General features: G+C 49.5%; 1 protein-coding gene across 1 annotated transcript in view; it reads right to left on the reverse strand.

Annotated features, from left to right (window-relative positions):
• Sec14l5 (SEC14 like lipid binding 5) overlaps positions 1 to 15652 on the reverse strand; it is a 41244-nt gene extending 25592 nt beyond the window's left edge. Inside the window, exons 1-2 of the mRNA XM_004627792.2 lie at positions 15432 to 15652; positions 14586 to 14690 (exon numbers count right to left, since the gene is read on the reverse strand). Of these exons, the coding sequence (XP_004627849.1) occupies positions 14586 to 14648 (63 nt within the window). The 5' untranslated portion in view covers positions 14649 to 14690; positions 15432 to 15652. The remainder of the gene's footprint in view (positions 1 to 14585; positions 14691 to 15431) is intronic.
• Positions 15653 to 24475: the final 8823 nt, after the last annotated feature.

The following is a 24475-nucleotide window of genomic DNA, read 5'->3' on the forward strand; positions in this document are numbered from 1 at the left end:
TTGCTTTTGTTTATACACTTCAAAATAAAACAAAATAAAATTAGATAGATAGATAGATAGATAGATAGATAGATAGATAGATAGATAGATGGATGGATGGATGGATGGATAGATAGATAGATAGATAGATAGATAGATAGATAGATAGGCTCATTGTGTGGAAGGCTTGGTTGCAGATGGCTTTGGGGTTTTTGTTTGTTTGTTTTGTTGTTGTTGGGGGGGTTTGTATTTTTTTAGGGAAGGGTCTACTGGGTGTTCAGGGTCTCACTACTAGATCAGACTCATAGTGATCCACCTGTTTACAGCCTCCCAAGAGCTGGGATTACAGGAGCATGCCATCATGCCCAGTCTCAATCACAGTCTCAGCACGCCTCCCTTACTGATGGCTTTGGGGCAATGATTAGATCAGGGAGCCTGATTAATCCACTGATAAAATCATACTTGGATAGCGTTACTGGGAGGTAACAGAACAGTGAAAGGAGTAGATCATGGAGCACGACTTTGAGGACCATATGATCCCCAGTTCCTTGCTCTCTGGCTCTTCCCCTTTCTCTTTGCTTCCTCGCTGTCATAAGGTGAGCAATTTTGTTCTGACCCACCCTTCTACCCTAGTACTTCTGCCCTGAAACTTCTGAAACCATAAAGCAGAATAGATCTCTTCTAAGTTGGCACTGTGGCTCCTGATCGTGAGAGTGCTAACTGCACTTGCAAAGTCCTGATGAGAACAAGGGTGGTGGATTTTCAACTAATGGTCAAGTTGTAACACCCAAAATGAACTGAATCGGCATGGTTCTGGGTGTGGAAGGTCCACCCGAGGATTGTTGCTAACTTCATAAAAAGACAACTGGGGGCCGGAGAAATAGCTCAGTAGAATAAGTGCTTGCCTGGCAAGTGCTAGGGCCTGAGTTCAATCCCCAGTTTAAAAAAAAAAAAAAAAAAAAGACAACTGGAGGGGAAGATCTGAGGCTGTTGATTCTCCTGGAGCAGCTTGTTCTGCTGGCTTTCCTGTGATGCACTTGGCTGTTCTCATTGTTGGAGGAGCTCGAGACCTCACTGCTGCCGAGGATGGTGGTGGTTCAATTTGGGGGAGTGCAGATCCCTGGTTTGAGCTTTGCTTCCTAGTTCCAGCACAGATCTCTCAGTCTATTGGCACAAATGCTTCATCCCATTGATACAGACTTTCTAGCTCCCACCACAGCCCTTTGGGCCTTCCTGGTGCAGACCCTTGATACAGACTTGCATGAGACATTGTTGTGGACCCTAGGCCTCCAGTTGGACATGTGGAAGACACTGCCATGGGCTCTAGGTCTTCATTCAAATGGACTCATGCAGGACACTGCTGTGGGATCCAGGCCCTCAGCTGGATTCTTTGGGTCTCTAGCATGTGGATAGATTTCCCAAACTCCTTTGCATTTGACTCTTCAGGTTAAAATTATGAAATAATTCTATAAATTATGTCCTGTATGAAATCCTTTCCCTTGTAAACCCTGACTACAAACAGAGATAGAATCTCCTCCATTTCACACATGAGCAACGAAAGGTATTTCATCCCAGGCATGCAAAGCTAATTAATCCACACTCTTAGTCCTGCAACTCCTGCCAGGCTTCAGCCACACCACTCAAAGCATCTCTTCAGCCTCCCAACCATGTTCCAGTCCTGGACTCTCCTGTTCCTGACAGAAGGACAAATTCAAAATAGACCTGATACCCAAACCAAACCCCACACTCCTCACTGTGACCCCTCAAGGCCCTGTGTTCTGTCCACCTGCCCACCTACCACCTCAACCCCCTCACTGCTTCTGGACAGCAGTAGCATGCTGTCTATCCCTTTGCACCTGCTGTTTCTGATGCTGGGAGAGTCCACCGACTCACTGACCATGCAAGCAATCAGGCTGCAGTCACTGTGGCTTCCTGGAAGGGTGGGGACCTGGCCCGGGAGCTGGCCCTTCCTGACACCCTCCCTTCCCCTCCTCCCCGATCTTCTCCTCCTTTTAGCCCATTCATTTCCTTGACAGGGCTTATCAATGTGCCTTTGTCACAGGAGGCTTGCTGGTGAGCAGTGCAGGCAAGATGGGCTGAGGAACAATGGCCTTCTCTCCTCAGTGTAGCTCACACCTGTGCCCAGCTCCATCCTTGGCCCAGGAACACTAACCTACAACCCAGGAAGCAATACCTGCATGCAACAGCCAGCCCAGCAATGACAGGCCACAGTTCTCCACACATAGCTGGAGGAGGGCAAGCACTGCACAACTCATTTCCTGTTCTAAGGAACCTCTCATTGGGCAAACCCAGTATGCAGCCCCCAGATAGCATGCCTTGGGACACTGGCTGGCAGCAGGCAGAGGGCACACAGCTTCCACCATGAAAGTCATCGGTGCCCGCTCTAACAAGAGAGATGCTCACACTCGGAGACCCTGGAACTCATGTGGAAAGTGTCCAGCCAGAGTTACTTGCAATGTCTAAGTGTAGTTGGCACAGAGGGTCTTTGGCACTGCTGTTCCCAGAGCTGCAGGAGTACTAACTGCCTCCTGGTACCCTCTCAAGGCCCTAATGAGATGGAGCTAAAATTCCCCCCATTTCACAGATCAGCAAGCAGAGACTAGGCAGGCAGAAAGGCTACCTAGCTAAAAGGAAGCACAAAGCCTGGCTGCCTCAGGTCCCAAGTCTCAGCCACCCTGTCCTGGCCTGGGGCACCTGGACCACTTCACAAGCATCAGCAGTTTGGAAATGAGGTCCCTCTGGCCTAAACCTCATGGATCCAGGGAGAGGAGGAATGAAGATCTAGGAGTCAAGAGGACATTGGGCAAAAATGGTCCTTGTATGCCATCTGCCACCTGGACCTCCTCCTCCTGCCACAGCAAAATGGCTACAGAAGCAAGACAGGTCACTCCTACTAATGCCAGCACAGTGCCACACCCAGACCCTGGCAGCCCCCTTGCCTGCTCCTGCATGAGTATCCACAGCAAGTGGCCCGCTGGGTGGGAAACTGTCCTTTACCAAGTGATCCACAGAGGTCAGATAAGCACTGAGAGGAGGTGTTTGGACAATGCTCAGGTGTCAGGCCTAATCTTCCCTGGGGTGAGAGGAGTGGGTCACCGTGGGCCTGTATCCTTCCAAGCCCTTCAAGCTATCCCCTCCAGCACCCCAAACAAATCAGTCATATTCATCCTCCCCATTTGATAGCTAGAGGAACCAAGTGCAGTGGCATGCCCACTGGGAAGGGCCAGGCTGGGATTTGACCCTCCAGCACTCAGGCTAGGAGCTCTTGCACTGTATTGCCTCCAGCCAAACAGCATCATTTTCCTACAGATGGGCTGCCTGGTGCATTCTGCTCTCAGCTCGTGCTCAGCCAGCCTTGACTGTCCTCTGTCTCCCTGCTCCTTGGAGAATACCAAGGAGTATTTAACCATAAGCACCTCCAAATATCCAGCTTGCCCCCCTATTATCCCCCTTCTGAATCTGGCCAAGAAAAGATACTTAATAAACCCTGGCTGAATAAAATCCAAATGTCTGCCAAGGAGAAAGGGACTGTACTGAGGGAACAGGGACTTGTTGTTAAAGGTTGCTGATCACTGGCTGAGGAGGGCTGCCGTGAGGTCTTGTAGGGCCTGGGCCCTACACAAAGCGATCACATCATATTATCAAAGTGCACTCGCTTCCTAAGATTCCATTCATTTGACCTTATTCAAGCGGAGGGCCAGGTGACAACTTGACATTAAGTCACATTTGATAGACATTTTATTTGACATTTATTCATTTTAACTCTGCTGGTTTCATTTTACATTATGCAATGATTACCCTATTTTTATTCCAGGTCAGACATTGCTGTGACCCCTGGGAAGCTAAGGATGAGGCTCTGAGACCAACCTCTTTGCCCTGGGTACATCACAGGGTCTTCCTGTGCTGGGAACCAGCTCATGCATCCAGTTCTGTCCCTGCTCAAGAGCCACAGCTGCAGCTCATTTCCCTACAGCTTGCCTGGCTGCTGCCAAGGAGGCCTGGGCCTCTCCCCAGTGAGAAGACACGTGGTCTAGCTCTCTTGGGGACACAGGCAGCAACAGGATTCAGTTACAGGCCCTCTGCCAGGACATCCAAGCCTGTCTACTCAGAAATCCCCAGAACCTGCTCTGGTGGGCCACAGTGGGGCAGACAGGGGCCAGCTTGGTGCACAATCTATACTGACAATAAGCATGTCGAGGTAGGAGGCTGGAGTTGACCAGCCCTGGGTTCCTGCCCAGATGTGCCCAGATCCAGGCTATCTAACCTTGGGCATATCACTTCCTTTTTCCCATTTGTTATTATAGTTTGGATCTTGAATCTTTGCCATAGATCCATGTATTAAAGGTCCCCAGTTCAGCACTATTAGGAAGTGGTGTATCTGTAGGAAGTAGAGCTTGATGGGAGGTCTTCAGGTCTCTGGCAAGGGGGTATACTAAGTGAATAATGGGACCCCAGCCCACCCCGCCTCTTTCTCTCATTTCCAAGACACAAGAAACATGGTTTTGCCTTACCACACATTCCTACTATAATGTACTGCCTTGCCCAGGGCCAACTGATCATGAACTGAAACCTCCAAAACCATAAGCCAGGCCAAGGAGATAGCTCAGTAAAATAAGTGCTTGTCTGGCAAGTGCAGGGTCCTGAGTTCAATCCCTGATACCAGGAAAAAAAAAAAAAAAAAACAGCTGAAGCAAAACCATAAGCCACCCAAGCTTTCTCTTTGTAAGTTAGTTGTCTGTTACAGTAGTAGCAAGTGGACAAACATATCTATAAAGGAGAAAAGTGCGAGAGCCTTCCAGCTGGCACTCACTTATACCTGTTTCCTTCCTTGCTGTGTCAAACTGTTGAAGTAGGAATTCATAGGCTCTCAGGGCTCCCCAGAGCCCCCACTGCCTCACACAAGGCCTAGCACATTGCTTACAGCCAACAGACCCTTGTGTGATGACTGAGTGAATGGCAGAATGGCACACCCATTCTCTGAGTCTAGATTTGAGCCTCTGCCCTGCCTCTCCCTAGCCACATGGCCTTGAACAAATCTACAAGCTCTCTCAGTTCTCTACTCATTTGTAAGAGGTGGAACAAGAGAAGCACAAACCTTACCAGATGCTCACAGGAATGAAGGCGTCTGTGCTCATCAAGCACTTAGAATTGTGCCTGGCACATGATCCACTCGACTTACGCATTGGTTAAATAAATTTAAATTTTAAAAAGGAACAAGCTGCTATAAAGTACAGAAAAGCTATTTCTGCTAATCATTTGACAGAGAATGCTCCCTCCTCTCCCTCCTTCCTTCCTGCTCTTCCTCATCCAAATTCAAAGGAAGCTGGAATACTGTTTACCCTGCAACTGCCACCAAGTGTTCAGAGAGAATATCCAAATGGCACTGACAAAGCCAAGCCCATCAGTGCATCCAGCACCCCACCTTCCTCTTCCATGGCACAGCAGAGTGAGGGCACCGACTCCCACAGGACCGCAGCACCGGGCATGGCATGTCCATGTCATACTCTGCAAGAGCCTTCCCATTCAGACCCTGACCCCTGCAAGCCTGGAGTCCACAGCACAGATGGATGTCTCCTCTCCCCTCCCTCAGCTCTTTTTCATTGCAATACAATCCTTCTACCATATAATTCAGCCTTCTAAAATGTTCAGTTGGGGCCGGGGAGATGGCTCAGTAGAATAAGCACTTCCCTGGCAAGCACAAGAGTCCGAGTTCAATCCCCAGTTCCACAAAAATAAATAAATAGAGTGTTCAGTTCAGGATTGGGGGTGTAGCTCTCTGGGAGAGCCCTTGCCTAGCATGTACCAGGTCTAAGTTTAATCTCCACATCACACACACGCAAAAAGGAGACAGCTCAGTGTGTTTTATTTAGTATGTTCAAAAGTCATAACCATCAACACTGTCTAATTCCAAAACACTTCAGTCACCTCCCAAAGAAACCCTGCACCCTTTAGAAGTCACTCTCCATTTCCTCCCCTCCCCTCAGATGACCACTCATCTATGCTGTCTCTGTGGACTTCCCTGTCCTGGACACTTCCTAGAGCTGCAATCATGCAAGACTTGGTCCCTTCCATCCGGCTTCTTTCATGCAGAGTGATGTTTTGGGGGGTTTATCTGTGTTGTGACACCATTAAGTAAGTGCCATTCCACAGGACACGTCCCTTGCTCTCAGCAGGGGTGCCCAGCTAGAGCTTGCTGAGCGTGTCATCACACACCCTGATGGCAGCAGAGACCTCCCTGCTGAAGAAAGGAAGGGGGTGAGGTGACAAGGACAACACGCTCTGAGAGACCTTCGAGGTGACTGCAGCAGGCATGTAGAAGCGCACAATCCCCTAACACTGCATAGCTGAAAACCCACTGCCATTGTACCCAAAATCAATCTGAGGGACATAGGGTCAGAAAACCTCCATATTCAGAAAACCTGGATGTGGCCAAAGGGCAAGAATGGAGTGCAAGGGTATATCAGAGAGAGAGAGCACAGAGATTGGAACACATATCCCCACCTGTCAGCTGCTGACTTAACTGGACCTCTCTGAGGCTGCTTCCTCAGAAAGAAAGAGGATAAGGAGACAACCTTTGGGAAACCACTATAAAGATTACAGAGAGGACCCTGCCACACATTTTAGCACTGTATCAAATATCATACGCTATGGGTTTTCATTGGATAAGAGCAAATCCATAAGGACTTGAACAAACATTTGTATATAAATTTTCATAAGCAAACTACTCATGGCAGCTTAAAGGAGGAAAACAACTCAAGTATCCAGCAGTGGATGCACAGGTAAACAAACCATTATCCATTCACAGAGTGGAATATTACTCAGCCATAAATAGGAACAAAGTACGAACACCTGCCACAACATGGATGAACCATAAAAACATGGTGCTCAGTGAAATAAACCAGACACAAAGGGGAAAATGTGGTATGATTCTTCTTACACAAAGCACCTAAGATGGCTAAATCTGCAGAGATGGAAAGTAAAATGGCACTTTTACCAGGAAATGAGGGAAGAGGAGAGGTAATGTTCAAAGAGCACAGAGTTTCAGTTAGGCAGTGATGGGGGATGGATGGTGATGATGGTGGCAGAGCTATGTGAATGTGCTTGGGGCCACGAGCAGCATACCAGAATAGCTACAGTGGAAAGTTGTAAGTTATGCGTACTTTACCACGGGGAGGGGGGCGCAGAGTGAACCATCTGTGAGATGCATTGGTCATTAATTGGAACAGGCTGTATCTGTGCTTGTTTGTAGTCTCAGCGCCACTGTTCCTATGTCTCCCTTGCTCCCCACTGAATTCCCTGTTGACTGTAGGACACCTGGGCTGTTAGAGACACTCAACCATTGAATGTTTCAGCCAAGATGGAAGGGATGAAGGGAGGAAAGAGTGATGTGTAGGTGCTAGAGACAGAAAAAGAAAACTGAAGCTATCTTCATCTCTATGCCAAGGAAGTAAAGGGAACTCTGGTCTCTGATGGGTTGGCTTATGTCTACACCCACAGCCCAGAGAATTCTCTGTGCCTATTTATTGCTGACCACATTGCACCTGCAGAAAGCTGAGTTCCAGGAGGTACTCCATTGGTAGGGGAACAAATGCCTGAGTACACACACACACACACACACACACACACACACACACATACTCCTAACAGGTGTGTCCCCTGTGAATTAGCCATGAACAAGACAGAGAGGAAGAGTTTGGCCAATGTATTAATCCATCTTTCTGTTACTAGGACAAAATACCTGACACTTGGAACTTCAAAGAAGCAGAAGTGCTCGCAAAGGTTTCTGTCCATGCCAGCTGGCTCCAGGGCACAGGGAGGACAGCTGCCCCACCCATGGCAGGCAGGAAGCAGAGAGCAGGGAAAGAGCCAGAGAGGAAGAAACTGGGGAATGAATAGAGGCCCCAAGTTCACACTACTGTGACCATTCAGACACACCCAGAAGTGTGTTTTACTAATCTCCTGGGCATCTCTCAGGCCAATCGACAATCAAGACTAACTCAGCCTGTTTCTGTTTGCTTGGTTGGTCAGTTGCTTGCTTGCTTGCTTGCTTGCTTGCTTGCTTGCTTGCTTGCTTGCTTGCTTGCTGGTTGGTTTTTTGAGACAGGGCCTCACTAAGTTGTTCAGGCTGACTTTGATCTTATGATCCTCCTGTCTCAAACTCTCTAGTAGCTAGATTACGGCGTGTACCACCACACCCATTGTATCACACCCTGTCAAGACAGAGTTCTGGACCTGAAGCTGTAGCAAGATATACAGTTAGCCAGAGAACACACCATCAGAATACTAGGCCTCTCTGTACCTCGAGAACATGTCAGGCCAAATCTCCTACACCAGCATCTGCACACAGGCCTGCTGCAGAGTCACCCACATGTTGGGATTGGGCCAGGGACTTCCAAGATCAGTGGTACTTCCCATGAGGGTTCAGGGCAAGACAGTGAGTTAGGGAAGCCAGCCCAGAGCAGCTTGACATCAGTGGGGTAGGTCAGGATCTTGCTCAGAGGGCAATGCTTCTTTAGATTCCCCAAGAGTCTTGGGAAATCCTTTGGACCTCCACACCTCTACTTCCCAATGTTCTCCTGATGGAAAGAATGGAAACCACTCAATCCTCCTAAACCCCAAATCTGCCCCTGGTGCTCCTCTGCTTAAAGCCTTCCAAATCTCCCAGAGTTCTTGACAAGATGAATAAAACCTTTTCCCCACAACTCCTGCCAACACCTGCCAGCCACTTTCTGGCTCACCCTGGCATCCAACTGAGCCTCATCCATTTCTCAGAGAGATAAATCTGGATCTACAGCCCAAATCCTCCCTCCCTCCACTGTCTTAAAGGACTTCGGATAGCCCCCAAAGGGCCCTTCTCTGTGCTCCTGCCAAGGCTGACCACATGAAAAGAATAGATGACAGAATAGACACAGCCCCACCTTCCTGGAGCTTTCTCTAATGAAAGGGTGCAAGCAAATCAACAGACATGCGATTCACTAGATGCTCACCCCCAAAGGCTTGGGAGCCCCTGGACCTAGGTCAGGCCTTGACACACAAGAGAAAATGAGTACCTGTGTGCATGAATTAATGCATGCAGAAGCTAATGAGGGCCCATTTATTTAAGGGCCCTCAGAAATCAGAATTTCCCTTTGCTGGGCAGGGTATCACCTTTGCTCTCTCAGCCCAAATCAGAGCACATCAAGATAGATGGAGTTGCTTACCTTAATCTGTTAGCAATGAGATCAGAGGATGGCCCCAGGGAACTAATTTAAACTCACCTAAATAAGGCCTCTGCCGCTTTCTTAGAACTACCTCCATGACAACCATTCCAACTATAACTGCTTTGGGCCTAGGCTACAAGAATTTCCCTTTTCAGGCTGCTACTGTTGAACAATCCATTTGCTAAATTACAAGTTGTTTATCAATACAACAAGGCCAGGTCTTTAAATATTTTAACACTTAATCACTAAATGACAGAATCTCCTCTTAGCCTTCCTCCAATGAAAAGCCTCCCCTTTAGGAAATCCTACTCTCAGCCAACTTCCTTCTTTGGCTTTGAGAATCACAGGTGACCTGAAGCGCTGGGCATTTGAGCCCTATAAGGCTGCCCGGGCAACAGCTACACAACAGAGGACCGGGTCATTCCTGAAGCCACTCTGCCCAGGCTGGTTCCCAAATGTTTCAGGAATGTCAGAACCAGAATCTCAAGTATCTGGCTGTGAGCTCTGTCTGTGGGGTCAGATTTTCTAAGTTCCAATTCTTGCTCTGCTATTTTCTGAGTGTAACAAGCTGAATCAATTCCCCTGAAACAGATATGTCAATATCCTAACCCCAGATATCTGTAAATGTGACTTTATTTGGACATAGGGTCTTTACAGAAGTAGTCAGGTTAAAATGAAATCATTAGAGTGTCTTTATAAGCAGACAGGCTGGCAGAGGCCAGTAATCCCAGCTACTTGAGAGGCTAAGACAGAAGAAAGATCACAAGTTCAAGGCCAGCCTGAGCAACCTAGCAAGACACTGTCTAAAATTAAAGGGCTAGATATGTAACTTGGGAACAGCCCCTAGTACCAGAGTAAAAAAATCCAAATGGACTCAGAACACTTTGAGGGCTGAGGAAATAGCTCAGCAGCATAAGTGTCTTAGTGGCAAGCACAAGGTCATGAGTTCAATCCCTGGTATAAAAAAAAGTATATACTCTAGGACCAAATAAATACTATAAATGAGTCTGTCAAATACAATTTAAAATGGACTTTGCATAATTCCACCTCAAACCCACCACCACACACAGCAGCAATATCTTTGAAAGGAATATATCCATACTAACATTTGTGCACAAGGGTTTAGGCAGTATTATTCATAATAAGCCAAAACTGGAAATAATTTACATGATCACCAACTGATGAATGGATAAACAAAATATGGTAATTCACTCAACAAAATATTATTTGGCCATTAAAAAGAATGCAGTACCAAAACATGCTATTGTGTGGATAAGCTTTCATTCATAAGCCACATTCATAGGTACACACTCAAACTCAACAACATATAAAAACTCAGCATTGTAGTATGGCAATCATACCTCAACAAAGTGTTTTTATTTATTTTTTAATGTATTTAGTACAGGGTCTACAAGTTCTCAATACACAGATCGAAGTAATAGTGATCTTCCTGTTTTTTAGCCTCCCAAGCACTGGGGTTACAGGTGTGTACCACCACACCCAGTCTCAATCAATGTCTCAGCATACCCCAGGGTCAGGGCCAGCACAGCATTCTGGGGATTGAACCCCAGTCCCTGCATCTGCCTTAGCAAGTGCTTTGATCTGCTGAGCTATCTGGCTGGCCCAACAAAGTGTTTTTAAATATACATTAAGAGACGCTAGACACAAAATATTGTCAGTTATAAGATGCCATTTGCAGAAAAAGGGAATTTATAGGGTCAGAAAATAGCTGAGTTGTTGCACGGGGTGTGGAGTGACAGGTGAGGTCAGGAGATGATGGCTAAAGGGTATGGAATAGAGCTTCTTTGGGGGATAATAAAAATGTCATAGGGCTGCAATGGTGAACCTTTTAAAGCTTTTAATGATACAAATAACCCACTGCAGCATGCATGCCACAGGCTTGCCACCAGTGTTCTAGGGGCTAGGTGCAGTTTAGCAGTATAGCACATGCTTAGCATGCATGAGGGTTCAATCATAAGCCCAGAGGAAGAAAGAAGGGGGGAAAGAGAGAGAGAGAGAGAGAGAGAGAGAGAGAGAGAGAGAGACAGAGACAGAGACAGAGACAGAGACACAGAGAGACAGACAGACGAGAGACTACTAAACACCATTGTCTGTGAATATCCTTTACATGGAAGAAAAATATGATATATAACTTATAGCTCAACAAAGCTATATAAATAAAGAAAAATCATCCCAAGCAGTATTTCAGGAGTCCTAACAGCATATGAGGCCTGGTACAAGCACTTATGTCCCTGGATTTAATCTTCACCTCAACTCTCCCTGCTCCCCACCGAGTGCCCTTATTAACTCCATATACCAGGTAAGACACTGAGGATCAGAGGAATCACAGAATGTGCCACGGGCTGGGGCAGAGACTCAGTGTGCTTGGAGGTGCCTGACTCTGTAACCAGTACCCATTTGGGAGACAGATAATCTAGAATCCACACAGACAATGCCCCCCAGCCCCCACCTCACCCCCACATTTCTTGGACCTGTCATTCAAAGGGAGAAGGACTCTCCCCAACCTTGGAGGCTTGAGGTGTCTCTGTTGTCAAGATTGTTTTTGCCCGGTACTAGCAGCTCATGATCTGACTCCAAGGATGCAGAATGCCGTCAGGAAAGTGGACAGATGCCCAGCCCCACCCTACAAAAGCAAACTCGGCAGGGATTTAGAGAGCAAGGCTATTCATTCAATTAGTTGCTCTTTTAAAGAGAAAGAGAAAACATAACTTTAAAAAACTAAACTTTAGTCATTTGTGTGAACTTTTGAGCAAGAGAGGTGCTTTGAATCTCAAGTCAGTTTTGTTCAACAAAAGCCAAAGGGCCGGCTCCTCCACCGCTCACTGGCGAAAACAGCTGAGTTCATCTGAAACCTTCCAGCATCTGACCCACACTGACAGCAAGTGTTTAGCTGGGAAACAAAGGGGACATTAAGTGCAGAAAATCCCTTTGTGCCTACACAGCCTGAAGTTATGTGGAGTTCTGCAGCTATTTGGAGGACAATAATGTTTTGTAAATAGTAAAGTAGTTTGGTTAGAGGTGTTGCTGTGCTTGACTTGGGACCACAAGGAGTGCACAGAAGATAAGATGGCAGGGCTGTGACTATCCCTCTGAAAAATATGAGTGACTTAAATTAACACAGGTACAGGTAATAAATATTTGAAAACTGGGGGTTTTATTGTACCCACAGGCAGCTGTACATTAATACCTGAGACTGTTAACAGTGAAGGAGTAAACTAAGCCCTGCCTTTGTTTATAGAGCACACAACTTACACAGTACACTTCCTACACTCTGACAAAGGCAATGCTAGTGGGTCACTAACCCTACAGACACCGTCTGGAGTGCTGCATTATTGGGCATGTTGTATTTTAAGGTGCAATGACTGTAAACATTTTAAATTTACATTTATTAACCCCGTTTAATACTTCATTTTTCATTCTACAGTGATGGGTCTCAGCTTCACAGCCAAGAACCAGGGATCCCTGACTGTCCCAGGTGAGAACAGATTCTCTCTTCTATTGAATGCAAGAAAAAGAAAGACAGAAAGAAAGATTCCTCAGGTCTCAAAATATGAGAGCTGCCAGGAGCCTTTGACCAAGATCATTATTTATATTTTTCTGCCATTTATTGTCTGCATGGTATGGACTGAGCCCTCTACTGCACAACACGAACAGAGTCACTTCTAATCCTCACAACAACTGTGGGAAGTATGTGTAACCAACCTCATTGTACACAATAATAAAGAAACTGAGGCTCAGAGAAGTTCAGTGACTTTCCAAGGACACACAGCAGAGCATCAAGGACCCAGTTCTTCTGACACCATGTGGCTGAATCTCTTCGCCACCCACTGAGTCCCACCCCCACAACACAGAAGGAGAGTCACTGCTGCAGGCACTACTAACAGCAACAGCAGTAGCCAGGCTGATGGAGCATTCCATCTGCGTCACTCCCTGTACCAGGAACTTGGCATAAATTGACTCATTTCCTCCACAGACATATTGCCAGGATTTGGGAACCAGGTGATCCTCACCTTGGAGATGAGAGCGGAAGCTTATAGAGGTTAAGTGACTTGCCCCCAAGGTCACCCAACTAGCCCCATTGTGGAGCTGCGATATGATCTGGGCCTGTCCCTAACTCTCTGCTATCCTGGGATCTTCTGTGTGTAACAGCACAAAATGTACAGATGATTTTTGTGGTGCCTTTTAATTCTTTATCCAGCTATAAATACTTATGCATATGATGCATAGAGTAGGGTCCAATAGGACACACATGCACATAGAGCCACGGATATGAAAGTCCTTCCAAGAATGCTGGGGTTGCACAGCTAGGGGGTGGAGTGGAGCAGATGAGGTGGATTCTAACACTTTCAATATATTCATTTATGAGATCTTGTGTGATACAAAAACTGCTGTATGAGGTGGGTACCTACTGTGTACCTGGCATGTGCATTACCTTGCTTACTCCTCAGTAAAATCCCACAGCATTGCTCCTTATTTTCCTAAGCACAGAAGAGAAATTCCAAGAGGCAGTATAACAGATCCAAGAAGGAATTCCAGGTTGACCTATGCCAGTGCAAAGACCACTAGTACAGAAGCCCAAGAAATAGGTTCAGTCCCAGATCCAAAACTTGCTGCACAACATTGGTAGGTTGCAAAGCTACTGTGAGTCTACCCTGAGAACCCCATGCCCAGGCCCACCCTACAAACTCACCCTTCTCTTCTCCCATTCCAACTTCCTTGAAGAAGAAGAGAGGTGGTGTTAGAGGGAGGAGCACCCTGCGGGTCTCAAAGTTAAAACTGAGGCTCTTTGCCCTGACTCCATCTCTCTCAAGGTACAGAACTTGGGACCACCTCTCCACCTGGATGAGCCTCACTTTAAAGGCTAATGAAAGAAATAACATGTGTGAATACTTAGAACTCTAAACATTCAATGAATGGCAGCTATCACATCAACATCACCATCATTACTATGACACCGGTAGACTGGCCCCGATCTTATTTTCTGGCAGAGGAATCTGAAGGGAGAGACAGTAAAGTTCAACAAGGGGAGGATGCTAGGTCACTAGTCAGGGATTCCAGAAGTTCTGTAAAGGTGGGAGGGGACAGCCAGGCTGAAGAGTCATTGGTAGCTCAATAATTCTCCCCCTTCTCTTTCCCACTATAGTCAACCTGAGTCCTTCCGACTATCATATGAGGGGGCTGGTGAGATAGCTCAGTGGTCTAAAGTGCCTGCTTAGGCAAGCTTAAGCAAGCATGCAGGGACCGCGGTTCGATCCCCAGCACCACATGCCATGCCAGCCCAACCCCCAAGGTGGGCTGAGCTGACCATTAAAAATAAAAAAATAAAATATCATATGAGGGGCCCAAGGGTGAGGGGGCACTCACCGCCATGACCAGTTCAAATGGGTACTTGTAGACACGGACAGGAGACTGGTATTTCTGCACCATGTTCCCACTCCAAAAGCACACAGGCAGGGCTGAGTACAGAGCCTGGGGCAAGGGATGACTGGTAAGGTTGCAGCTCCCCTTTCATGAAGCAGAACCCTGCCCGTGGATGCAAGGGCAAGCCCAGCCCCTTGGTCACACCCACACTTTGCCCCAGCCCTCTGCTCAAAGAAAGAGGCTAATGCAATTCCCAAACTACTCCAGGCCAGGCCTTAGACACTTGTCCTGTCCATGGCCCACGGCCCCAAACCACATTTACCCCTCCAAGAGCAGATACCACTCCACACATTCCTCTATTACCTACCACCCCTCCACCATGAGGACCCCAGAAGCACCCCTCACCACACCCAGAAGAAAACACACACATATTTGCAATTCTTACATTCCCACACTACTCTTCAAAAATATGCCCCACAGCTTGCCATAGACTCCTGACCCCATAGCCCTTCAAGTATCCTTAGGCTTGCCCTCCTTTTTTCTTTCAAAACACAAAGGCATACATACGGCCTTCATCATTTTCACCTGCACTGTCTCTGCCACACGCATGCACACGTGCATGACACTCCACCCACACGAGACCGCCCTTACACTCACACAACTTTGCACCCACACCCAACTCACTGGAGCACACACCTACCCAACTCCTTGCACACACGCAATTCTCATGTAGTGTACAGACGTTCATATATATTCGAGAAAACACACACGCACACACACACACATGCACACCCACACGGAAGCACGCACATACTAAATGCAGGCACAGACATCAGCAGCTCAGCTCACCCTCGCCCTAGAAGCTACTGGAGACTCAGCCCGGGTGCAGTGTCCTGGGAACTCGCCTGGTCCGGGGTCTAAACTAGCCGAGAACTCAGCGGTTGCCTGGCTGGGACCGAAGCACAGAGACAGTCTTACTGCAGCAGCCAGACGTATGGCGTTGGGTCCTGCACCCCGTGTGGTCCCGCCAGCAAGGGAGGGACCCAAAGGAGGGACCCCAGGGCGGGAGCGAGACCCGCTGAGCTTGGAGAGCTCCAGTACCCCGGACAGCGGAGATCTCTGCCTAGCCGGGCTCCGGCCAGGCCACGCCCACACCCAACTCTACCTTACCCCATGACTGGTCCTGGCCCAGCCTGGCCCCTCCTGCTCTGATTCCGTCCCGCCCCTTAATGTACTTGTCTCCTGTTTGACTCCGCCTCCAACTCGGCCCTTCCTCGGAGTCAGCCACCCTACCTCATGGCCCCGCCCCTATTCTGGCCCCACCCCCAAGGCACCCCGCCTGGGGAATAGCTCAGCCCCGAGACTCCCCTTAGCCTGCGTCCCAGGGTCCCCGCCTCTCCCAGAGCAGTTTCCGATCTACTGTAGCACTGCACGCGTTTTCCGTAGCTCCGATTAACTTGGTCTCCACCCGTTGCACTCTGGCCTGTGTCCGCTACTCCCCAGGGCCTGTCGTTCTCCTGCCCCAGCCCCCTCCATGCATCATTCATTCACTCCACGCACTTTTACAGAGCGTCCCTTTGGTGTCCGGCCCCCTCTAGAGTTGGAGAGTAAACAAAATAGCACACCGGATCAATGACCTTGCCTCGTGGAGTTTACGTTACAGTAGGGAAACAGACACTCTATAAATAAGGCAAATTCAGGATGTGAAATGGTAAGGGGTTCAAGCAGGGAAGGCGTTTAAGCAGGCAGGGGTGGGGAGGATGGCATTTGCCTCGTCACCCTCAACTTGGGTCACATCCAAGCATTGCAGCCCTCCCGGGGTCGCGGGGAGGGAGGCGCTTTCTTCCCATAACCCCTGCCTTCCATTCCCCAGCTATATGGCCCACAGGCACCAATGAGGGGGCTCTGGATAGCATTTTCATCCAAGTCCTCATTGCAAGCACCTACTCTGTGTACTCTGTGCCGGGTCTGGAGCCCCTCTCCCATGGAGAATCAGAAGGTCACTCCTGCCCACCAGTAGGGGCGGAGCGTGGGTGGGCCAAAGGCACAGCCATTGGGGTCGGGGCCGGCGAGGTAGCTCAGGGGTCTAAAGCACCTGCTTAAGTAAGCTTAGGAAACTGGAGGGACCGCAGTTCCATCCCCGGCACCGCATGCCACCCCAGCCCCGCCCCCAGAGCAAACTGACAGCTGTCTGGTCGCAAATACTTCACTGAGCTTTGCAGTAACCCGCTCCTGTTCTCCCCCACCCTCAGCCTGCATCACGCCCCAATCCTTGTGCTCATTCAGTGACTTTTATCTAGGTGTAGATTTCTGGCCATCCTTCTCCACAGACCGTGACTGGGATCAAACGCCATCCTTGCCTCTGTGTTCACAGGATCTCACTGAGGACTTGGAAGGAGAGAGCTAGCCTTCTGGGTTCAGGATGGAAATGGGGTATAAAGCTCCCATTTCAACCACAAGGTGGCAGCAAAAGACAGTCCACAGTTCCTGGTGTCGCCACAGAGCGTATTGCTAGGTGGCCTGGGGTCCTGAGATCATTGGCCCTGGTCAGGTTCATCCAGGGAACTCGCAGCTCCATCTGGAGGTCACCGCATGGCACACAGTGAACACCAAAACTGTTAGCTGATGCTGCCAGCAAAAAAAGTAAGTCAGCACCTCCTCTCTGTGCTGCGCCTTCGGGGAGGAGGTGGCTGTGTAGGGAAAGGGGTGTGTGATGCCTTGACATGCAGCTCAGGGCAGATATTGAGGCACCAAGGAGAGTGAGAGCTTCGTTCTCTCCTCCTCCAGCCCCAGAGCAGAGAATTAATAACATCATCACCACCTACCACGTGTCATCTATTCTTAGCCATGTTCCTCTAATTATTCCCACCTCTATTTTTGTTAGGGTTTTTTCTCCTTCCTGCCTTCCTTCCTTCCTTCCTTCTCTGTCTGTGTGTGTGTGTGTGTGTGTGTGTGTGCGCGCGCAAGGGGTAGCCCCAGAAAAGCACTCCACCCTGCACTTCCAATCCCAGGCACCATTCTAAAGACTTACAAACATTAATGCATTCAATCCTCCAAACAACTCCTGTAAATTATGAAAAGAACTTGGGGGACTGAGGAGATAGCTTGATGGTCTAAGTGCCCACCTGGCAAGTGCAAGGACCCAGGTTCAATCCCAAGCACTGCATGCCGTGTACCAAATAAATAAATAAATAAAATAAAATAAAAAAAGAACTTGATAGAAATTGTGGCACAACGATTGTGAATGCCCTAAATGCCTCCAGTCTGTACACATTAAGATGATTAATTCTCAGGGCTGGGGAGATAGCTCAGTAGAATAAGTGCCTGCCTGGCAAATGCAAGGTCCTGAGTTCAATCTGCAGTACTGAGAAAAAGATGTTGGTCTTTTTTTTGTTTTTCTTTTTTTTTTTTCCTAGTACTGGGGATTGAACTCAGGACCCTGTCTGTGCCTGCCAGGCAAGCGCTTATAAGATGGTTAATTCTATGTGTTGTAACTTTCACCTCAATTTTTTTAAATGTCTTAAAGGTAAAAACCGTATTAGGATTTTACAAGTCAGATGAGAGACTTGCCCCAGGTCGTGCTGCTAATGAAAGACTCAGGCCCAGGACTATGGTTCTCTGGGGTCTTCTCCCACCACAGATGCAGCTGAAATGCCCAGAGGATGCAATGTTCAAGCCCATCTGCAGGCCACCCAGCACCCTGGGCCCAGATGGGGAGGTCCTGGAAGGACAGCCTGGTCCCCCGGAGATGTTGGGGCTTGGAGTCAAACTCAAGGCCTGATCTTCAGCCCTGCCCTACAGGAACAGCCCAGCCAAAGCTGCCTTGTGAGGAGGCAGAATGTCTTCCCAGCAGATGGGCCACTGGCCCAGGAAATTCAACCATTAGGAACGTAATATTTGATTAAAACATGGGACCCAATCCAGATTTGATGCTGTATGGGCATTCTGCAGTAAGACACTTAGTGTGGCACCAAGAACAGAAGTTAGGAGTGGGCAGGGGTGAGAAGGTCCAAGGCCCAGCCCCTTGGGAAACAGGAAAAGCCCTCAGACTGGGCCTTGGATACACGCGATCCCCGAGGCAGTGCTGAAGCTGGAGAGACCGGGCCAGCCAGGTGAGTTCTTCCACCTTTTTGTGTTCCAGTACTAGAGACTGAACCCAGGGCCTTGCAAGGAGCTGCATCCCCCACCCTTCTTTATTCTTTTAAGTTCTGAGACAGGGTCTTGCTAAATCACTGAATGACTCAAGCTGGGCTCAAACTTGCAATCCTCCTGCCTCAGCTTTCAAGAGTACTGGAATTCCAGGCATCTGTCACCATGCCTGCGCTCCCGTCTTATTGTGGTCAAGCACTCATAAAAATTACCTTTCTAACTGTCTCTTAGTGTACAGGTCAGTGGTTGGTACATTCATGAGGTTGTGTCATCACCACCACTGTCCAGTTCAGAAAGGATGGATGCCCACACCCAGTAAACCATTGATCTTCTTTCCTGCCTCCCCCATCCCCATGACCATTCATCTCATTTGTCCCTGGCAGTCTCTAAAGTGTGCCCTTTCTCCCCAGGCATCTCCAAGAGGAAGCCACATGACAGCGACACCATTACCCCTGCTATAGACAGTATTTCCAGTGTAATTTTTATCTATCCAAGCAAAATATCCATACCAAGATTTGCCATGAAACCGTTAAGACCATGTAGCACATCCTGCTTTCCTGCAACTACCATGGCCATCAATCTCCAAAACGCTGCCATCTTGTTAAACGGGGATGCCACATTTCTCAGTTACCTTCCCATGTCCCATCCCCATCCCTGGCAACCACCCTGCTATTTTATATCTCTAGAACATTGAGGGTCATCAGGCAGGGCTGCTGTGTACAGATGTGCAGTTTGTTAACTATACAACTCTATGCAGTGGTCCTTGTCGTTGGGCAGACTTAAGTGGGCAGAGGCTGAGTCTGGGGAGTTTGACTCACCCTGAACTCCCAGCCTGTCCCCATGTCAGCTCATTCCCACAGAGGGTTCCAGGTTCCACTGTGTCACCTGCCCAGGGTCCAAAGGTCATATCCAGTAGGGAATAAAGGGCCAGGTCTTGCAGAGCAGAGGCACCCTTGGAGTGGAGAGAAGAGAGCAGAGCAAGGGAATCCTGGGGGAGTCAGCATGGTACTCTTGGGTGGGGGAGGTTCCATGGTCAGGCGAGTGCCTGGTGCACCTTCTGGCCATTACTCCCAGCTTTCAGCCACAGTGTCCCCTCCTCTAAAGTGGAGTAGCGTGAGTATTGTCCAGTCTCAGGAATCACTGACACACATACTAGCAGGAGGCCTATCAAATGACACTGTGCTGAGTGATAGACACCAGCCACAAAAGGACAAGTGCTGCTGGGCTCTGCTTACTACACCAGGTTCCCAAGAGGCCAGAGTCTTAGAGACAGAAAGTAGCAGGGTGGTTGCCAGGGATGGGGATGGGACATGGGAAGGTAACTGAGGAACGTGGCCTCCCCGTTTAACAAGATGGCAGTGTTCTGGAGACAGATGGCCATGGTAGTTGCAGGAAAGCAGGATGTGCTACATGGTCTTAACGGTTTCATGGAAAATCTTGGTATGGATATTTTGCTTCGCTGTTGACAGCAGGGGTAATGGTGTCACTGTACTGTGGCCTCCTCCTGGAGATGCCTGAAGCCCCCATAAATGCTATGGGATTGTGCCTGCTCAGAGGGAGGCCCTGCCCTGGGAGGGACCCAGGGACACTGGCATTTGCTGTCTGCAGTGGTGGCCTCAGGCATTCCAGGCAAGTGCCGCACCTTCTGTGCTTGCTCTCATCTCTGTGGCAGCTGGTAGTCCCCTAGGTGCACGGCCACATTCTGTTCATGCTGTTCCCATGGACAAGATGTAGGTGGACAGCACTGCTTGCTTGTGTGTGTGTGTGTGTGTGTGTGTGTGTGTGTGTGTGTGTGTGTAACCAGGGATTGAACTCAGGCCCTTGTGCTTGCCAAGGAAGCGCTTATTCCACTGAGCCATCTCCCCGGCCCCGGTGCTGCTTTCATGGTTGGGTAAAAGCAGCTGGGTAACAGGGAGGGGCTCAGGCCAGGAACATCCATCAGGGAGGAGCCCAGAGCTGGGCAGGAGGCCGGTGAGCAGCTCTGACAGCTCTCCCAGCTGCATCCTGGGTCAGTTCCAATCCGTACTCTGCCACTTCTCATGAGTTTTGAAAATGCCCCAAGAAGTTCAAAGCAAATTGCGCTGGGGAAGGGGGGGAAAACCCATTTGTTTCCAGGCCATTCAAGGTCAGGGGACAGACTCCACAGCACCTACTACCCTCCTCCAGGACCCTTTTCTGTCCCTTGTCACCTTGATGGTGCAGACAGCCCCTGCAGAATAGAGAAGTCCTGTATGGGTCCCTGGGACAACCATAAACTTGTGGCTTGAAAAACAATATGGACATATAGTCTCACATTTCCAGAGGTCACAGATCTAAAGCTGGTCTTTGTGGAGAAAGCTTCTGAGGCTGCACAGGATCCCCTGTCTGCCCTGCATCTATGGTGGCTCCAACCACCTGCAGGGAGAGGTGTCAGCCTGCCCTGGAACAGAACATGGGGGCCAAGCCCTGCAGTCCCAGCTAGAGCTGAGGTCCTGCAGTCTGGGTACCCACTTACTGGCAGGGGACAGGCCCAGGTTAAGGTGGCACCTCAAGAGAGCATGGGGATCCCTCAGCAGCCAGAGCTCCCAGCTGCTGGGGAAATGAGTGCCCTGATTTGATCTCAAGGGATCCTAAGCACACACCACAGCTGCCACTGCTCCCTGACACTGGGAAACGGAGGCTCCGTATGTCCTGACTGCCCAAGCCCCATAGGACCCTGCTGAGGGAGACATTGGGTGAGGGGTCCTGCTACTCAGAGCTCACTGGTCACTCTTTGCCCTCTTCTGGGCCCAGTCTAGGAGCCCCTAAGGTGCACGTGGGGTACACCCCTACTTTTCTTGAGCTTGTAGGAGGGCAGTGTCAGCTCCAGCTCATCCCAACCCCCTGCCACACTCCCTCCCTGTGCCAGGCCCAATTCACAGATACACTGAGGGTCATGCCGTATGGTGGGTACAGGAATGTAGGGTGAAATGACCAAAACAAGGGCTGGGGGGTAGCTCAATGGCAGAGCATGTCCCTCTCTCCTGGGAGAAAAGCAAAACTAGGTATATCAGAGAAGAAGTGGCAGAGTTGCAATAAGATTCACTTCTGTGGTGAGTCAAATTATATCGAGCACTGTGGTGGAGACAGCAGATGTGAGGGAGTATAGACAGGCACTAGTGAGCCTCGCTGAGATGGGGACGTGCGTATCAAATGCTTGGAAGAAGAGCAAGGTGGGATGGCCACAGGTGGGGTCTGCCAGTGCAAAGGCCCTGAAGCAGGGTGTGCTCGGGTAACTGGGAGGTGATCAGTGTGTGCAGGGCAGAGTGAGCAGAGGGAGGCAGCAGGGGAGAAGAGGGTGGGTGTCCCCTGGGTTGTCTGTGTGATTTGAGCTGAGGGATTTGGACTGGCTGAGGGGTGAGGGAGAGGAGAGTCCAAGGACTTCTTCCCTAGCCTCTGGCTGCTGTGTGGAGGACAGACTGCAGTAGAGGAAGGAGAGAGGCACTGCTACAGCAGAGGTCTGCATGAGGACTGAAAGTCCTAGCAGGGGCTGGGGAGATGACTCAGTAGAATAAGCACTTTCCTGGCAAGTGCAAGGGTCTGAGTTCAACCCCTAGTTCCTAAAAATAAAAATAAAAAAAAAGAAGAAGAAGAAAGAAAGAAAGTCCTAGCAGAGGTGACAGGGAGCTCCTGGACTTCTGACCAAGCCCGACACTGCATGCACTTGAGAGGGACCACAGAGACTTTTGCTGGGAAAGTCAGGGAGCCCTCCCCCACCCCGTCTAGTGAGCCCTTCCTCAGCCATGCAGTCAAGAGTCTGTGGCAATGACAAAGCCAGGCACCCCATTTTAGTATGGGATTCTGCCCACCCAGACAGTTTTGGATCAGGGACCAGGCAGGTGACAGAGACCATGGCCCCAAAGGGCAAAGCCTGGCCCATCCCAAGGACTCTGAGGATCCTGAGCTCAGTGCCCGAGGCCCCACTGCCCCTGCTAGGACAGCCAGGCTCTGTCTCTGCAGCCATTTGATGCCATGGCCACTAGACACACAGAGCCTCTTGAGTGTGCATGGAGTAAATTAGGACCATAGAGTACATTCACTTATGTAGAGTCACATAAGAATAGTGTCTTCTCTAAGTATGGCAATGATAGTGAGTGATAGTGAACCTGTTAGAGACCTAATGCCCAAGCTGCAACCTAAAAGCCACTCATTTATCTCCAGGTGCTTACACTACAACTAAATCTGAACACTGAGGTTTTAGTTTAGAAAACAACTGAATTGGCTGCTGGGGCAACATGATTTGTGCGCTCATTGAGCCATGCACACCATAGGTCCACCACTACTGACATAGGCCATACAACTCTCACTATCCTCTTCAGTGGCAGCAGCCGCACCCCCACTGCTCAGCAGCTTCAGGCACCAGCAGCTCCTGCACCAGAGCATCCCCCCAACATACCCACAGGGACTTAGCCCTTTGCAGCTAACAGGAGGGGCCAATGGGAGCTGGGCTGGGTGGGTCCCCAAAGCCAGGAGGAGGGACCATTGTCCAGAGCTAACTGGGACTGACTCACATCCCTGGGGCCTTCACCCAGGCAGAGGATTAAGCCTGACCCAGTAAAGACAATGGCTGGGGAGGAGGCTTGGCCACTGGTCCCAGGCAGGAATGTTTGACCTCAGCAGGGAGAATGGGCAGAGGGCCCCGGCAGGCCATGGGGGGTGGGAGGAGGCATGCTCTCAGAGACACGGGCAGTTCAACTTCAATCATAAACAGCAAAAGCACAGCACCTCCTAGTAGCAGCCCCCAACCACATCCCAGCCTTCCTGCCTTTGAGCTCTACAGGCCTGTCCCTACATGCCCCAGCCTGTTCACTTGTCCCAACTGTGCAGGTTGGGTTATACCTTTCCATTGCCTACTAGTGGGCATTTAGGCCATTTATTATTTCTTCTCTTTCACTGCCACCACTACCTCTTCCTCCTCCTCCTCCTCTTCCTCTTCCTCCTCTTCTTTCTCCTTTTCCTAGGGTCTCCTCCTTAGGGTCTCCCTAAGTTATTAAGTTGCCCAAGCTGGGCTCAATCGTGCAATTATCCCACCTCAGCCTCCTAAGAATGCTGAGATTACAGGTATGCACCACCATGCCTGGCTCTATTTCATTTCCCCTCCTGGATGAGGTACCATGAATATAGGGCTGTTTGCTTCTGTATCCCCAGGGCTGGGCATACAGTAGATGCTCCATAAATGGGTGAGTGCCTCTGAGGGGAGCACTGTGAGGAAAGGTGGGTGAGAGGACTCTGGTTGCCATGGAAATTGCTGGTGCAGGGGAACAGAATGAGGAATCCCCAAAGTCCTTACAAGGGAGGGGCTCCCCTCCTCAACTGATCCTAACCACCCTCGGCCTTGGGTCTGACTGCTTCCCTCATGGTATTGCCAGACCTCTACTTGAGGGCATCTTTGTGACACTGCACACTTTTCTGGAAGAGCACTGACCTCGAGGACACAGGAGCATCACCTTCATGTGGCCTTGAACTTGCATCCTCGCCTGAGACCAATGTATGGGTCGGGAATCCTGAGTGACTTGAATGGGACTTGTCATACAGTAAGTGCTCAGTAAATATTGGATGAATGAATAATGGAGAAACAAAGCCAGCCCTTTACTCCCTCCAGAGTTCCGGCTCAGAGACCAGAAGCCCTTGCCCGGCCCTCCTCTGAGGACTTTCCTGGGACCCCCATGGCGCACTGGCCCTCCCATCCGTTCATTCAACAAGACCTTGAGCACCTGATCTGAATG

The sequence above is a fragment of the Octodon degus genome, unplaced genomic scaffold (assembly GCF_000260255.1).
Source record: "Octodon degus isolate 3935 unplaced genomic scaffold, OctDeg1.0 scaffold00021, whole genome shotgun sequence".
NCBI classification, from domain to species: Eukaryota; Metazoa; Chordata; class Mammalia; order Rodentia; family Octodontidae; genus Octodon; species Octodon degus.